Raw genomic sequence first — 18,787 nt, forward strand, 5'->3', positions numbered from 1 at the left:
TTCTCAATTGGGTGCTGTGTAATAACCAGATTAGGTTAGTGATCTTAAGGTAAAAGAACTCCTAGGAGGCAGTGATCATAGTATGATGGAATTTCCCCTGCAGTTTGAGAGGGAGAATCTAAAATCAGATGTATCAGTATTAAACTTGAGTAAAGGCAACTACAGAGGCATTGGAGAGGAGTTGGCCAAAGCTGATTGCAAGGAGACACTAGCAAGGCTGACAGTAGAGCAACAATGACTGGAGTTTCTGGAAATAATTCGGAAGGTGCAGGATTGTTTCATTCCAAAAATATATATTCTGAAGAGAAGATGAGGCAACCGTGGCTGACAAAGGAAATTAAAGAAAACATAAAAGCAAATAATATAACAAGAACTAATGCAAAGCCAGTGGATTGGGAAGCATTTAAAAACCAACAGAGAGCAATAACAAAATCAATAAGGATGAAAATCAATAAGGAGAGAAGAGATGAAAAATGAGGTTAAGCCAGCCAATAATACGAAAAAGGATACCAAAAGATTTTTTTTCAGATATATAAAGAGTAAACGAGAGTTAAGAGTGGATATCAGGCCGCCTGAAAATTATACTGGAGAGGTAGTAATGGGGACAAAAATGGTGGATGACTTGAATAATTATCTTGCGTCAGTCTTCACTGTGGAAGACACCAACAGAACGACAGAAATTTGAAAGGGTTGGGGGCGAAAGTGAATGCAGTTACTATTACTAAGGAGAAGGTGTTTGGGAAGCTGAAAGGTCTGAAAGTAGGTAAGTTACCTAGACCAGATGGACTACACCCCAGGGTTCTGAAAGAGGTATTGGAGGAGACTGTGGAGGCATTAATAGTGCTTATTCAAGAATCACGAGATTTTAGAATGCTTCCAGAGGATTGGAAAATCACAAATCATCACTACACTCTTTAACAAAGGAAAGGGGTAAAAGACAGTAAATTATAGGCCAATTAGCTTGTCTTCAATGGTTGACAAGATGATAGAATCCATTATTAAGGATAATGTGTGTGGGTATTTGGAGGCACATGATTAAACAGGCTGAAATTACAATGGCATGAGAGGGAAACTGGCCAAAGTTGACTGGAAGGAGACACTAGCAGGAGGAATGGCAGAGCAGTAATGGCTGGAGATTCTGCGAAATATGAGGGAAGTGCAAGACAGATACATTCCAAATAAAAAGAAATTTTTGAATGGAAGGACACTACCGTGACTGACAAGTGAAGTCAGAGCCAAAGTAAAAGCAAAAGAGAGGGCATACAATGAAGCCAGAGTTAGTGGGAAGATAGAGGATTGAGAAGCTTTTAAAACTATCAGAAGGAAACTAAGAAGGTCATTAGGAAGGAAAAAATGACTTATGAAAGGAAGCTGGCGACTAATATCAAAGAAGATACTGAAAGCTTTTTTAAGTATATAAAGGGTAAAAGAGAGTTGAGGATAGATATAGGACCAATACAAAATGACACTGGAGAAATTGTAATGAGAGAAAGAGAAATGGCAGAGAAACTGAATGCATATTTTGCATCAATATTCACAGTGGAAGACATCTGCAGTATACCGGACATTCAAGAGTGTCAGGGAAGTGAAGTTTGTGCAGTGAAAATTACGACTGAGAAGGTGCTCAGGAAGCTTAATGGTCTGAGGATAGATAAGTCTCCTGGACCTGATGGAATACACCTTCAGGTTCTGAAGGAAGCAGCTGGAGAGATTGCGGAGGCATTAACGATGATCTTTCAAGAATCGATAGATACTGGCATTGTAACAGATGACTGGAAAATTGCAAATGTTACTCCGCTATTTAAGGAGGGTGGAAGGCAACAGAAAGGAAACTATAGACCTGTTGGCCTGACATCAGTAGTTGGGAAGTTGTTGGAATCGATTGTTAGGGATGAGATTACAGAGTACCTGGAGGCACATAACAAGATAGGCCAAAGCCAGTATAGTTTCCTGAGAGGAAAAAATCCTGTCTGACTAACCTACTGCATTTTTTTGAAGAAATTACAAGCAGGGTAGACAAAGGAGATGCAGTAGATGTGGTGTACTTGGATTTTCAGAAGGCCTTTGACAAGATAATAACCCATGGAATTACAGGGAAGTTACTAGCACGAGCGAACAATGGCTGATCGGCAGAAAACAGAGAGCGGGAATAAAGGGATCCTATTCTGGCTGCCTGCCCTTCACCAGTGGAGTTCCACAGATGTTGTTTCGAGACCGCTGCTTTTTATGATGTATGTCAATGATCTGGACTATAGGCTTAATGGATTTGTGGCTAAATTTGTCGATGATACAAAGATAGGTGGAGGAACGGATAGTGTTGAGAAAAAAGAGAGCCTGCAGAGAGACTTAAATAGTTTAGGAGAATGGACAAAGTGGCAAATTTAATAGAATGTTGGAAAGTGCATGGTCATGCACTTTGGTGGAAGAAATAAACGGGCAGACTATTATTTAGATAGGGAGAGAATTCAAAATGCAGAGAGACTTGGGACTCCTTGTCCAGGATACCTGAAAGGTTAACCTCCAGGTTGAGTGTCTGGTGAAGAAGGTGAACGTAATGTTGACTTTCATTTCTAGAGGTATAGAATATAAGTGCAGGGATGTGATGATGTTGAGGCTCTATAAGGCACTCATGAGACCACACTTGGAGTATTGTGTGCAGTTTTGGGCTCCTTATTTTAGAAAGGATATACTGACATTAGAAAGGTATCAGAGAAGATTCACAAGAATGATTCCAGAAATGAAAGGGTTACTGTATGAGGAATATCTGGCAGCTCTTGGGCTGTGTTCCCTGGAGTTCAGGAGAATGAAGGGGATCTCATAGAAACATTCCGAATGTTAAAAGGCCTAAACAGATTGGATATAGCAAAGTTATTTCCCATGGTAGGGGTGTCTAGGACAAGAGGGCACGACTTCAAGATTGAAGGAATTTGTTGCCACAAATGGTTGTGGAGGCCAAGTCATTGGGTGCATTTGAGGCAGAGATAGATAGGTTCTTGATTAGCCAGGGCATCAAAAGATATGGGGAGTAGGCAGGGGAGTGGGGATGACTGGAAGAATTATATCAGCCCAGAATTGAATGGCAGAGCAGACTTGATGGGTTGAATGGCCTACTTCTGCTCCTATATCTCATGAACTTATGGAAAATCTTCCCTGACAAATCTGTTGGAATTCTTTGAGGAAATAATGGGCAGAATGTACAAAGGAAAGTCAATAGATGTTTTCTTTGATTTTCAGTGGCCTTTGATAAGGTGCCACGCATGATGCTGTAAAACTAGATAAGAGCCCATGGAAAGATGAAGAGTGGGAATATACTATTACAGGAAAGATACAAGCGTAGACAGAAGATCGGTTGATTCGAAGAAGATGAAGAGTGGGAATAAAGGGGACCTTTTAATGTTGGCTGCCTATGACTACTGGTGTTCCACAAGGGTTCAAATTGGTATTCTACTTTTCAGGTTATTTGGTAATGATCTGGATGATGGAGTGGATGCCTTTGTGGCCAAGTTTGAGGATGATACAAAGATAGGTGCAGGGGCTGATAGTGTTGAGGAAGCAGGAAGTCTGCAGAAAGACTTGGACAGATCAAGAGAATAGGCCAAGTTGCAGATGTAGAGAAGTGCATTGTCATGCACTTTGGCGGAAGGAATAAAGACAAAGACCATTTTTGAAATCGGGAGTGAATTTAGAAATCATAGGTGCAAAGTGATAAGGGAGTCCTAGTGCAGAATTCCCTAAAGCTTAATTTGGAGGTTGAGTCAGTAGTAAAGAAGGCAAATACAGTACAATATTATCATTCATCTTGAGGGAATTAGAATATAAAAGCAAGGATTTTCAGGCTTTATAAGGCTACATTTGGAATATTGTGAACAGTTTTGGGCCCATATCTGAGAAAGGTTGTGATGGCATCGGAAAGGGTCCAGAATAGGTCCACAAAGATGATCCCAGGAATGAAAGTGTTAATGCAGGAGGATTGTTTGATCTCTGGGTCTGTCCTCACTGGAGTTTAGAAGAAAGAGAGGGTATTTCATTGAAACCAAGCAAAGACTGAAAGGCCTAGATAGAGTGAATGTGGGGAGGACTTTTCCATTCATGAGAGAGTCTATGAGCAGGGGATACAACCTCATAATACAAGGAAGTCACTTTGCATAAGAGATGAGGAGAAATTTCTTTAGCCAGAGGGTGGTGAATCTGTGGAACTCATTGCCATAGGTGACTGTGGAGGCCATTGAGTATATTAAAAACATAGGTTGATAAATTCTGACTAGTAAGAATATCAGTTGTTACTGGGAAAAGGCAAGAAAATGGGGTTGAGATAGAAAATAACTCAACCATGATCAAATGGCAGAGAATATTGGCCAAATGGCCTAATTTTGCTATTATGTCTTATGGTATTCCAGGAAAGTCAAAAATGAAATTAAAAAGAAAAGTTGTTAAATCCCTTGCAAGAAAACATCAGGCACCGCAACACAAGCACTGGCATTGGGAAGGCTTTATTAAAGCCGCCACACATTTCTGACCCTAAGTTGGAACACCCAACGCCTCAAATCACAGTGAAGTGCATAGCTTCGCTTGTGGAGAAAACATGAGGGGGAAAGCATTTGGATTAATGTAGAAAACAAGAGAAAATCTGCAGATGCAGGAAATCCAAGCAGCACATACAAAATGCTGGAGAAACTCAGTGGGCCAGGCAGCACCTATGAAAAAAAGCACAGTTGACTTTTTAGGGCCGAGACCCTAGAATTAGTGTAAATGAGTGATTGATAATCAGTATGGACTCGATGGCTAAAGGGCCTGTCACCATACGGTTTCACTCCATGAATATGGATCTGTGTCACTTCAGTGAGCAGGCAAGGGAAAAGTCCAACATAATCATTTAATCACAAACATAGCTCCACATGAAGCTGTCAAAGTTCATAAGAGCAGCTTTAGAATAGCAGTTCAAAATCAATGAACCCCATTTCCTGGAGTTCTGACTCAACAAGATTGAATTTAAAATCCTACAGTAAAAAGAGAGAAATTTCAAGGGGACTGAGAGTTTCCATTCTTTAGCAGTTCTGAGGAACAGTGAGGTAAGAAAAGGCATAATGATTTTCAGAAGGATGACAAGTACAGTGGTTTCCAATACATGCTGAAGTGGAGGCAACACATTACTATAGGAGGAAGCACATTTGTAGTTGAATTCCCTTGTGAGCATAATACAGTTAAAATATTACAACAATCAGCCAATTGAATATACAGTACATACAGAGCAGTGACAAGATTATGAAATCTTGTCACTGTTATATTGATGTACCATCAATAACTCTCGGAGACGTGAGGTGAGATATAGGCTTTTATTGGCTGGAAGAAAGAACAAGCAGCAATTGACTACATTAAATACACTACATCCTGGAGACTGAGGCCGGGGCAGTGTCTCCAATCGCCTTTATACCAGGGTCCGTGGGAGGAGCCACAGGAGCAGTCAGCGGGGGGGGGGGGGGGGCGGGCATGTCCAGACAGGTATATGTAGTTCACCACAAGTATAAAGGAATGACAGTAATATGCAATGATTAGCAATGTCCAACTTCCATTTGAGTTAAAAAAAACAATGATTCCAGCCTGTTATTTGTTTTCTTGTTCCCACCCTAGGCCTGATACATGAGAGCTTTGTCGAGGAACCCAATGGTCTGGTTTCTGTCAACCTCCTGGTGATCTCAGCCATTGCTGCCTTTGTGATCGGAGCAGTTATCTCCGGGTTCAGCGTCTGTTGGTTCATTGGCCACCGGGACAAGAAAGACACAGCGAGGAGGAAAGATAAGGAAACCATCCTTTCTCACAGCGAGTCTGTAGTCAGTGTGACCAAGCTCGGTGGCATGGTGGAACGTCGCTCCAGGGGGCAGCCAGAAACTCTGCTCGCTCCACTGATGCAGAATGGCTGGTCGAAGAACTTGATAAAAACCAGCCAGCATCACCTTGACTCCACAGTTCTCCCAACGCCGGAGCAGACACCGCTGCAGCAGAAACGCAGTGCAGGGATTAGAAGCTGTGAGTGGGATCAGAACCTGATTAACGCAAGCCTAAGAGATCAGCCGTGTGCAGGATCACCTATGATACTGGTTGACTCCACGCACCAAGCAGTGCCCCACCATGTTAGCAATGTGCGGGTCATCCCAACTTCCCGCCATTCCTTCCATCGAGATCAGGAGCTGGTGAGTGATAATAAAGATGTTATGGACAACCATTATCTTTCGCATGGTATGAGAGAACAGCTTGAGAAACCGAGTTCTCACTATAGGTCATCGTTGGGTGGGAATGGAGTTAGCCATGCTTTTGTGGAATATTCAGTATCTCCTCATAACAGCCCCAAGAGAAGAAGAGGCGCGTCAACACCCGTATTGCCACAAGACTATATTGGGGATGACCCAACCTGTTCCACACAGTGGAATTATGAGAAAGCAAATGCATCCATACCCTCACAGCACGTGAGGAGTCAAACATTTAGCAGAGGGGAAAGTTCAACAGCTCTGCAGAGAAAGGACCCAGTGACTGTGCACCACGTTCATCTCCATCAGTCAGTCCAGTCCGTTACCGGGCAACCTGACCTTGCAAGCTTCAAAGCACCAAAAAAATCAGGCATTGAAAGGACAACTTCAGCAAAGTGAAATGCATTCTGCTTTCCTAATTCTTCATTAACCTTTGTGAAAATGTGTGACTAATGTTTAAAAGCAAAAGTTAACTACTAGAGGAAACCTGGGCATGGAGACAACAGTGCTCCTTGTACAACAAAGACCTGTCCTCAAAATTATGCATTTATTTCCTTTGCAAAAAAATACATGAGCTTCAGAAGGATGTAGGGGAGAAAATTACTGAGGAATCTTACTGGATTTCTCTTTACTGCTGCCTTTTCAGGAGCCATAGTAACAGAAAAAAAATTGCCCTGAATTTTAATTAGCAATTATTCTTACAATTTTACACAGCAAGATTTTTATTACTGCTAATCTAATAAAACAATATCCAAATGCACAAGATACTGGCTGTGCACTTCAAAAAATCATTAGACTCTCTTATACAAGTTTCTAAAGTTGATTTACTTTTACTTCATATCTTGGCTGAAATAAATTCAGCACGATACTTTGTTTGGACAAGCGACAATGGACTTAATTTCAGATTTATGCAGATTAGATATACAGCAATACGTTCGTTCATTATCAGAATCATAGATTGATACAGCCCATAAAGAGGCTATGAGGACAAACAGACACATGCCAACTCTTTGGCAGACATTTTTTGTTTAGCTTTTTCTTGCTTTTCCTTCATCTCTTCGATGTTCTTCTTCAAATTTCCTTTGGAACTTATTTTCAGTTTGCTTCACTTCCCTTTCAGTTCCTGGCAACTTACTACATGAATGATTTTTTCCTCAAGTCATTTCTTGTTCTTTTGCCTATTACCCAATGTCCAGGTTATTAGGTTACCAACCTTTCTAACAAAAGGAGACAATTCCTCCATTTTGCTTGTGAAAACCCATCATGATTGTGAGAAAATCTTTTAACTTTGTATCTCTAGTAACCAAAATCCTACAATTTTAGTACCGTTCCCACTAAACTCCCTTGCACCTATTTTAAGTCCTTGACACCCTTCTGAAACTTCAGCATCAAAAAATGGCCACAATGCTTTGTTTGGGGCCTGACTAATAATAATTTCCATTTTTTACAGTGCTATTTGCAATGCCAAGGATCCTAAAAGCATTTTGAAAAAAAACTTCTTTATTTTTCCTAACCATCTTCAGCGATTTGTCAATATAAACCCTTGTGGCAGATTTGTGGATATATTGTAAATCCTTAAACAACCACCAAATCTCAATGTGTTGCTGTAGTGGTAAGTAGTAAGCAAGCTTAGACAGGATTCGTAAAGACTGACACCTTCCCCAAATATTAATAAGAGACAATTTATCCAAATTTCTTCTGATGCCCTTTTCTGATGAAAGAAATGACACTGTGTCATATATAGCTGTAGACCTTTCAGCACCAGAAGGTGCTAAAGGTGAATTGGGTTTTATCCAAAAGCAGGATTAGATAAAATTTCAAGCAATGGTGACTGAATGATGAGCAAAAAACAAAACAGGATCTAATATTGACTGTTTTCCTCCTCCAACCCAGGGCACTGAGGTTAATTGTACCACTGTCCAAAAGTCGCCTCATATTGAATTGCCGATATCATTTACCAAGTAACACATTAAAATGAGCATTAAGCTTGTACATGTTCAATCCATGTAATTGATTAAAAGTTAGTATAACACTCCATCAACTACCTTCCAGAAAATACAAATCTAAATTGCAAAAATGAAAACAACATCAGTCATTCTTTAACATGAGAAGAAAGGCTGTGACAAGCCAAATTTATTTGTCATTCAACCAAAAAATACAAAGGAAGAAAGTTGACATCAAATTTATAATGCAGACATTATGTCACAGAACCACCTTCCCTATCTATTGGCAGTTGTGGCCATATAACTGTCTAGAAAATATCCACTGCAATCTGGAACAGAAACAGTGGGGCAACACTTCTTTCAAAAAAAATTGGTGTACTTCTTCAATGGTGCTGAACATATACAGGAATACTTTAGACAAACTTTTCTTTCTCTTGGATTCTGTCCAAGGTTATGCAGTCTGCTTCCCTTGCTCCACCAAATAGGCGTGAAGCAGAATAGTTTCAGCTAATGTGTTTTTCAGGAATACTTGGTATTTAAATGCATTTATTTAATTCTATCCAACAAGATGAAAGAGAACTTGAACTGAGCTACCAAATTTGGCATAGATTTGAAGGAAAGCAACGTTGATGTTTGCAAAACCATGTTGCAACAGAAGATTAAAACACAGAACACACTAAGACTGTTAACATTATTTATTAATCCTTTTAATCAGTTCGGTTCAGATTTGAACAAAAATCAGAACAAAAAGTTCAAAAGACAACTCTCCTCTTAAACACTGAATGTGGGAATGGAAAGCTTTGTGATCCTCATACCTCCATTTCTTTTTATAATTAAGAGGAGCTCCTGGAAAGCAGCAGTACACGTCCCAGTGTAATTACTGTAGCAGATTGCAAGCACAAACTTTTCACGGGGAAGATATTATTTTATAAAGTTTTAGATAAATTTTAGAAGCACTGATAATTTTGATGATGGTGTAATGGTTGAATTTTGCAATGACTGTGAAAGACTTTCTCAGTATTCATGTATTTATGGACTGCACATTGCATAAGGTTGGGCATATCTAGAAATGTTAGGGGACTGAGGACACTTACTCTCATTTGAAATTCAACAGAGTACAATGAAGGGCACAAGAAATGTTCGTACCACGCCCAAATGAACTATGTAAAAACCCAGCTATGTAATTAAGATTCTGTCCTAATGCACTCAGTTATGTCTAAAGAAGGGTTTTAAGCAGTGCAACACTAGTAGTGCAGGCCAGTCACTGGCAGAAGCAGTGACGGAAGCATTTTAAGCTGATGAATACATTATATGACACAAGTAGTCTATTGGCACAAACTTGAAATGTACTGGCTCAGGTACAAATATACCTGTAGCACCTTGGTATCAATGACAACATTGACTTGCTCTTTATTCTAAGGCTAGTGTTAATTCCATGGCTCCCCATGTGGTAATTTTCCATAGGGAAACTAGAACAATGATACAAATGTCTGATGAATAAGCCAATTTGTAATATGTTTCAATTCAATGGCCGTAGAACAACCAAGATGTTGTGATAGTGGTGCAGAATCTGTCCATGGATAAACTCATCACTATGGATGAGAGGCAGGAGCATATCATCAGAATGTATATATATCACCAGAAGGCTGTTCTGTGAAAGATGTGTCATTCTTCCTGCTCCATACTATTTATTTTCCATTCATTTCAATCAGCATTGCTTCCAGCTTGATGGCAACAGTCTGCATCAGACTTAGTGTTTCTGCTTTATTCTCAATCTAAAAAAATGTCCAGTAGCTTAATTTTGGAATTAGTAACAATGAATGGGCTTGGAGTTTACAACCAATGGCAATCATAGTGATCATTTAAACTATTTGAACTATTTTGTGACATCATGAAGATTTTTTTCATCATACTGTGACTTAAATATTTACATATTTATCTGTTAGGTCAAAATTCATTTTGCAGGTAACTTTCCAGAAAGAAGTTATTCTTGAACTCTGATGAGCTTACTGAAGGATGTTTGAATCCTGGCCAGGCCTGGTCCCATATGCAATTGATCATTAAGAATTATACAAAATGTGTGTGTTGTTTCCTAGCCAGCTTACTCATTCCTTACATTGCATGGTGTTGTGCATGCCTTGTGTGGGTCTGTGCAAAATTCTTTTGACATGGGCTTAGATTTAGGCATGGAATGTAGACATACCCAAGCCAAACTGAACACTCTGTCCCAACCTGCCAAGCAGGGCATTCTGGGCATTGTTTCAGAGCTAGGCCAAGACTCTAATTCTGGATGCTAGACTTTAGGGCCAGCCTTGCTCTTGTAAATAGTATATTGTTTACCTCCGTTGCACTTGACAAAGATTAACATTCTGTGACAGACTCCTGATGGTCCTAATTAAACAACTGGGAGCTGGATTCTGTCATTAATCATAGCTTACTTCAACCTATTTACTTAATTATAATTGTTAGTGCATGATGTGCAAAGGAGAATAAATACAATTTGCCTTAAGGCTGCCAAATCAGTTTTCTTGGGCACCAATTGGATCAACACCATTACTGTTACAGGCCATTTTAGACCTACCATACACTTTATTCTTTGGTTGGTCAGCACATGATGTACATCAGACCTGTTAAAAGAAAATCCAGTTTGATGCCCAATGGGATTGGCATAAGCAATGAAATTTTACCAGCAAATCTAAGGGGTGCAAGATTTGGGAACTAGTTTGGTCTTCAAAAGATGAAAAATGCTGCTAGTTTGAAAGGAAAGCCCGTTATTAGAAAAAAAAATTGGGCTGACAAGATATAATAACCACAACTCCCTCTTAAAAATACTATGGAGGGTAGGTGAATAAAGGGACTATAGTAGTTTAGCACTTGATTTCTAGCCATAGGTCACAGGTGTAAGGTACAGGATAGCCTGTCACTTGCTTGCTTCTTGTTGAGGAGTGTCTTTCTATGGCCATTGCATGCAGTGCCACTCAAAAGCAAGATGTTACCGTTCAGAAAGGAACACGGAGGATACTTTTATCAAGCCGACTTCTTTTGAAACGGCTCTCTTTGCTGTTGATCTCAGAGTGGAAAATGTGGTGGTTTTAGAGATGCCCTCAGCTCAGAATAAGGAGGAAAGATGGATGGTGTTGAGATCTGTGAAGGAAAAAAAAATCTCCCAGTTCTAATGGGAAGCTCAGTGTGTGCGTGTTTGTGTGAGTGTGTTTGTGTGTCAGTGTGTTTTCTTGTTTTACAAAGAGACTGGAACAACAAGATGTAATTCAACTTTTGCTTATGGAGTAAAGCCCCATGTTAAAGAAACTTCTTTTTAATGAAATACCTTTGTTGTCAAATCTACTCCTGATCTGTTTGCATTTTGTTGTCATTCACAAGGAGCTATAAGAGTGTTAAATTTTGAGCAAATATATACATTTAACATTAATATGTAACATGTTATAGCTCTACACATGAGTTTCTCATAGGTATATTATTATTTTGGAAATTATTTATTTAAATTTGTTTTGCTGATTGAAAATGCACTGCATTTAAAAACACATCTCACTGAGTTTTTGGGAATAAACTAAACTGTGGGCTTTTATTATCTTCTGTTTACAAAGGAGATGCTGTATTATCATCTAGTTTCTTGTTGACAAGTACCCACAACATAAACTATCTTCTAATCAGAATACAGCTGGCATTAAATTTGCAATCTATCAATGCTACCCATATTACTGGAGGCTACAAAACCAAATCAATCTCTGCTTTAAAGGAGGACTTAGATAAACCATTGAAGAAGAAACTGATTGAAGAGTCTGGAGTAACAGCAGTCATATGGTATCTCAGGGTGTAATGCTTAACACACCAGTAGACGAGTAGAAAACCAGAGAAATCACATTGCTACAGCTTCTAAGGATGAATCATGAGAGATCCAGCTCTGTACCTCCTGTACTGCTTTTAACCAGAAGTCCTTGATGCAAATGAATGAAGAAAAGTATACACAAAATGCCAGAAGAACTCTGCAAGTCAGGCGGTATCTATGGAAATGAATAAACAGTTGCTGTTTTGGGCTGAGACCCTTCCCAGTACTGAATAAAGGGTCTCGATGCAAAATGCCGACTGTTTACTCATTTCCACAGATGCTGCCCGACCTGCCGAGTTCCTCCAGCATTCTGTGATGATTGCTTTGCATTTCCATCATCTGCAGACTTCCTCGTGTTTGTGAAGAGAAATATACTTTACCCCAATGCTAAACATCCCTCAACTCACGGAATCAAAATTTTCAAATTGCTCGGGTTTTGAAAGAAACTGATTCACAAATAATGATGTTTTCAGTTGATTGAGGAAATGAAGAAAAAAATTCCAGGTGAGACTTGGTTTAGATTTAAACTTTGCAGCTAATTATTTTGCTTTAAGATATCAAAAAACATGAACAGATCAATTCTCCCTTCAGGATGCTTAGTGGTAGATGCATTAATTTTAACATGGGTGGAGTAAAAAACCTCAGTTCTAAGATGAAAACTCTAATATAATCCATGCCTGCTGATCTTGTCCAGGGTATGAGTTGGAAGAGAGTGCACCCTAAACAGTGAAAACAACTCTTGTCCTTTGTACACAGCCATGTAATGCTGTCGGAGTGCCCTCAGGTGGTGAATGGGCTGGAGTTCAGCTCCATTTCCTGACACAGGTCATCCCAAGGTTACAGCAGGGTTTCATTCCTGTGAGCAGTTCATAATCTGAACCAGTTTCCCACATGGCAGAAGATGACCACAGCTCCACAGCAACCAGCAAATACACCCCGCCAGTCTTCCAAATACTCATTCATTTGCATGAACTGGAGAAGACCTGTACAATGTAAGGGTCTACATCATCAATATAACCATGCTGGCTGAGATTCCATATGCTTTTCGGTCGGTATCTCATCACAAATCAGCCTGTTGAAAAATGCAAGTTACATTTTTAAAAAACACATGCAAAACACACAAAAGGCTGTAGGAACTCAGCAGGTCAGGCAGCATCCATGGAAATGAATAACCAGTCAGTGTTTTGGCCCTTCTTCAGGGCTCATAATCAAGCAGCCTTCGACCCATTTCAGGAAACCCATTTTGCAAATCCACTGGATAATGGTATCAGATGTGTTAACTTTTGTAACTCCAGAAATTAATTGAAAGAAAAACATAGGAGATGGGATGATGGTCTACTTAGTTTTGCTTTTCCTTTTTATTTAATAAGGCTCTCACATATGCCATGGTGGCATAATGTTGTATGCCATTCATGTATTTCTTACATATAACTCATAATTAATGATGTAAACAACAAAGAATACTTAATCAAACAGCATATTTACAATTAAATATTGAATGCACTACACTTCTCCCTGCTTAACTATAAATTCCAACTATGTAGCATATTGCTGTCTAGTCATCTTACATAGTATATACACAGTATACTATACAATGCAACTACTAAATCGACATCCACAGCATTTAAGTTATCCCGTTCAAGACTAAAGATTTAATCGCTGGGGAGGTTTCTTACTCTTGTGGGATAATGCCTTTGTCACAAAAGACAAAGAGGTTCATTCTGCTTGGCAGGGGAGACTTGCGGTTGTGAAACAATTTGAGGTTCTGGGGCCTCCTCCATGGAGGTTGTAGTAGTTAGCTCTGAGACGGCAGGATGTGGTTTTGACAGCTCTGGGTACCTTTCATCTCTAACAATTGACCCTGCTTTCCTCAGCTGATCAATGTGTCATCTCCAGATGACATCAGACCCAATCTGCACTGTGTAGGAGAGTGGCCCAGTTCTGTCCTTAATCTTTCCAAGTACCCACTTTTGATCACCTCTGTAGTCCCTCACCAGCACTACTTATTCAGGAGTGAAGCATCAAACCTCCTTGTTTGAGGAGCCCTCAATTTGTCTCAGCTGTTTGTCTTGCATACTCTTCCTGACATTGGGTTTGAGGAGTTCCAAGTTTGAGTGCAAGGGACAACCCAGGAGCAGCATAGATGGGGAGTTGTTAGCTGCAAAGGAGGAATTTGGTGAGCTTCTGATTCAGTGTAGTGTGTTCTGCTGACATTGCTTGCAGTACATTCTTTAGACTCTGGAAAATGCTTTCTGCCAAGCCATTTGTAGCTGGGCAGTTTGTACAGTGGAGTTGAAGCATGTCTTATTCCATTTATTTTCAGGAATGACTGAAACGGTTCCACTGCAAACTGGTCCGTTGTCACTGACTAGGTGATCTGGAAAACCAATCCTTGAGAAGAGACACATCAGCAGTGTGCGAGGCTGTAGTGGAGGCTGTTGGGAACACTACTGTTCAGTTTGTAGCTACATCTACTACCAACAAGACATTTATGCCCAGGAATGGTTTGGCAAAATCCATATGAATCCTCTGCCAGTACAATTCAGGCTATTGCCAGGGATGGAGAGGCGCTGCTCTTGGCATCTTCCGGATGTGTTGGCATCCAGAACAGTACATGGCAAGCTGCCTAATCTGCTGATCTATCCCAAGCCACCAGACAAGGCTTTGAGCCAACAGTTCAATTTTGACCATGCCTTGACGACCAGCATGTAGCTCCTCCAACACTTCAGTTCACAGCTTAGATCATACAACAACTCTCAACCCCCACATGAGGCAATGCCCATCAAGGGAAAGTTCATTCCAACACTGGTAAAAATGGGGGGACTGGAATTTCTGCTACACATTGCAACCATTTTGTGTTGCCTTGTAGACCTGAGACAGTGTGTGGTCCTTTTTGGTTTATCTGTGGACCACCTTTGCTATAAGAGGGAGAACTTCAATCTGCATCAGAGAGCGTACGTTGACAGGAGTGTCCTCTTCTGCAAATTTTTCAGGTATTTCCTTTTCCATGTGTAAAAGGGACAATCCATCTGACTTCTCCCATCTCCGTCTGTAGATAGGCCTCGGCTAAGACCACTTTGCAGAAGTGTCTCCCTCCTGAAAGGTTTGTGAAGATAACCTCTACCTTGGGCAAAGGGAATTGTTCTAGGTTGATGGTGACCTTAAAATCATCACAGATCCTGACAGACCTATTCTTCTTGACTACTGGGAAATCTGATATTGCCCATGAGTTCCAGTCAACCTTGGAAAGAATTCCTTCAGCCTTCATGAGATCTGGTTCACTGGCTGCTTTATCATGGATGGTGTAAGGAACCAGACGGGCTTTACAAAATTTGAGTGTGGCATTTTCATTTAACATTATTTTACCCTTGATATGTTTGAATTTTCCAATGCCATCCTTGAACACTGTGGTGGCATCACCCAGTGCCTTTTTTTTTTACCTTGCTTTCAATTGACTATTACAGGGAATATGGCATGCAAATAGTGGATGGATCTCCAATCAAGTTGTAGTTGTCTCAGCCACCCATGCTCTCACAATGCTGGCCTTCCTGTTTTTACTACATACAAGCCCGATGTGGCTAGTTGGTTGCTGTATTTCACAGCTCAAATGTCATTCCCAAAGGAGTTACCTTTTCTCCTGTATAAATTCTTAGCTGGATATCTGTTGACTTCAGTTAAGTATCTTTGAAAAGCCATTCAAACTCATTTTGTGGAATAGCTGAGCCAGTGTCCAATTCCATTTTAATTAATTTGCTGTTCACTTCTGGAGTAAGCTATATTGTTTGTCTCTTGTTCATTTTCACATCACAAATCTCAAGGCTACTCAGTCCTGTGTCACTGTCATCATTATCATATTTTTCATCAACAACGTGCAGATTTGTGCTCTTTATGAAACTGCAACTTGACACTTTACCTTTTTCTCTTCCCTATGCAGTCCATTTAGTTTTGTCTGTCCACCATGCTCTTTGTATGTGTCACATTTTGTTGCATTTTCTGCAAGATTCTCTTTTAAACCTGCATTTATCTGGTGTATGTGAGCCCCTGCCACAATGGTAACACAATTTGTTCAGCCAGGCAGGTTTCTGTTCAGACATTGCAATTTTGTTGATGCTCACTTTCATTCCTGACTGCAAATCAATTGTGTCTCTGGCTGCTGTTTCCATTGATAAAGCACTTTCAACTGCTCTTTTAAATGTGAGTTGTGCTTCAGTTAGGAGCCATTTTTGAATGTTTTCTTGTAAGATTCCATAAATGCAACAATCTCCCTGTGCATGATTAAGTCCATCATTCAACTGATAATGCTCAGACAATTTCTTCAATTCATCCACACAAATTGAAATGGACTCCATTCCTTTTGAATCTGCTTATAAAACCTAAAACTTCCTACAATCAACAATGGTTTTGGAATTACATTCATGATACAGCAAAGATTTCAGTTGGTTTGGTTGGAACAGTCAAACTCCTAAGCAAATTGTATGCTTTTCTGCCTACTGCACTCAGCAAAACTGGTGTTTGTTTTTCGTAGCTTCATTTGCTTCAAAATACTGCTCAATTAGCTCAGTATACAACATCCAGTTATCTGTATAGCAATTTAATACATCTAACTTTCCAATGTGGCCAGTTATTTTGCTTTTTAAAAAAAAAATGTTATTACTCACTGTTTATGAGCCCGTGACCATACACGTTGCTTGTTATTTTTTTTAAAAACTTGAACATCTGTCTCCCCTTCTGAAGAAAAATGCGCTGCCCTTGAACAGGTAGGTAGTTGTCGTGGGTTGATTTTAACTCTTCCTCCTTGACACTGTTATGTGTTGTAACTCCAGAAACTAATTGAAAGAAAAACACAGGACCCAGGATAATAGTCCATTTAGTTAATCTTATCTCTTTTTTTAAGTGAAGCACACACATATAACATGGTGACGTAGTGATATATGCCATTCGTGTACTTCTTACATATAACCCAAATTGAATTATGTAAACAAATAATGCATAATCAAACTATACAATATTTACAATATTACACAAATATTACTGAAGTATCAAATACACTACGAGATGAACCTTGGGCATTAATGAATCAAGTGAGATCTGCCATTTTACTAAGCCAAGATAAACATTCTTCAGGCAACATTGAGTTGAATTTATCCCGTTCAAAATGTCCATTTTTGTTGAATATATTTGATAAAAATACAACTACCTTTGAGATTAATGTACTAAAAACTGGAATGGACATTACAGACCATCAGTGAAAAAGTATCTAATTGAGTCAGATAGGTACAGCTGGAACATGCTTCCCATTATTGTCTCTGTATACTGAGAGAATAATCAATAAGCAGTCAATCTTACTGAATTGATCAAAATATTTCTTGCTGTCTTGAGAATCGGGTAAAGCTCTAATTAAATCCTTGAGTCAGTGACTAACGCTCCCAGTAACTGGCATTCTTAGTTGCAGTGGTGCTAGGTTTAGCTTAATCATACTTTCAAAAATGTAACACACTGCTTTTCATTATGATTGCCAATTTTATGCATTTTATTCTGAGTTAATTATTTTAATAAGGCACTTGTTTAGGATATGGGCAAAAATATTAGCACAATAGAATGAAACAGACCGAGCACAGAATAGAAATGCCCCATTACCCATTTATAAAATAGGTTACAGAGATCTTGCATGCACATGGATTTATTTCTCCATCTCAACAGCTAAGAGTGTCTCAGCTCCAAAATAATGTATTGTACAAAAGTCCACCTGTATTTCTCCCCTATTGTCCCAGTCTCTTTTGATTTCTGAACCAGATATGCACTGGCTTTTTTTTCTAAATATTGTGTTCTCTTTATGAAATATAAAATTAAAATGCTTATAAAGGTCCTACATAATAAAAAAAATCTGATGTTGTAGTTTTCTTTTATTTGCGCTGATAATACACTATAGTAAAAGTGCAACACGATGTTAATAAAGAATTTCAGAACTGCCCTGTATGATACTCTGGGGTGTATTACAAATACCTATGCAATTCACAGTTTGCTTTTAATCTTGTATAACTGAAAACAGCACAAGTCCATCAAAGCCTGTGCTTTATTCCCGTACAGTCTGTATTTTGCTTAATATATGTAGACTATATATACAGGATTTTTATCACTTCATTGTGGATTGTTGTGATACAGAAGCTTCAGTAATAAGTGCAGTGAAAGTGTGGTACTTTGGTTACTGGACATCGTTTCCCATATAATATTATAACTGAGGGCACAATATGTCGAGATTGAGTGGCAGAATGAGTTCAACGTGGATATCTCACAGCACTGACATGAATTCATAATCTTTCCCTGATTTGTATTGAAATTTATGTCTGTTTATCAGTCATGCTGTTATTTGAAACACAGTCAGGTCATCCTACTGACTTAAATTAGCATGAACTTTAAAAGTGATATTAGATTGGTAGTTTTATCAGTTGGGTGTTATGGGAAGTAGAAAAAAAAGTGTTACTGATACCATAGGTGTTATTCTTCCCACTGTTGCTGAGGCACAACTGTGTTGTAGACCTGCAATATATCATTGTGAAAACTTACTCCACAGTTTAATGAGAAAAGATTGTAAAACAAAACTACCCTAAAGCATTTTGGACATATATATTTTTATATCAAGCCACGACACAAAATATGTATCCTTTTTTAATAATTTCCTTATTGATGCATAATTTGCTGATAATTCATTATAAACACCTATACTGAATGTTATTCCTTTATGTGGCACTGAGAGG

General features: G+C 39.2%; 1 protein-coding gene across 10 annotated transcripts in view; it reads left to right on the plus strand.

Moving 5' to 3' along the window:
• The window catches only part of sema6bb (sema domain, transmembrane domain (TM), and cytoplasmic domain, (semaphorin) 6Bb), a 533,030-nt gene extending 521,171 nt beyond the window's left edge, over positions 1-11,859 (plus strand). For all 10 annotated transcript variants that reach the window (XM_073068714.1, XM_073068715.1, XM_073068716.1 and 7 more), the window contains one exon: positions 5,629-11,859. In XM_073068714.1, the coding sequence (XP_072924815.1) occupies positions 5,629-6,641 (1,013 nt within the window). In that variant the 3' untranslated portion in view covers positions 6,642-11,859. The remainder of the gene's footprint in view (positions 1-5,628) is intronic.
• The last annotated feature ends 6,928 nt before the right edge of the window (positions 11,860-18,787 follow it).

This window comes from Hemitrygon akajei, chromosome 16, assembly GCF_048418815.1.
Source record: "Hemitrygon akajei chromosome 16, sHemAka1.3, whole genome shotgun sequence".
In the NCBI taxonomy this organism is placed as follows: Eukaryota; Metazoa; Chordata; class Chondrichthyes; order Myliobatiformes; family Dasyatidae; genus Hemitrygon; species Hemitrygon akajei.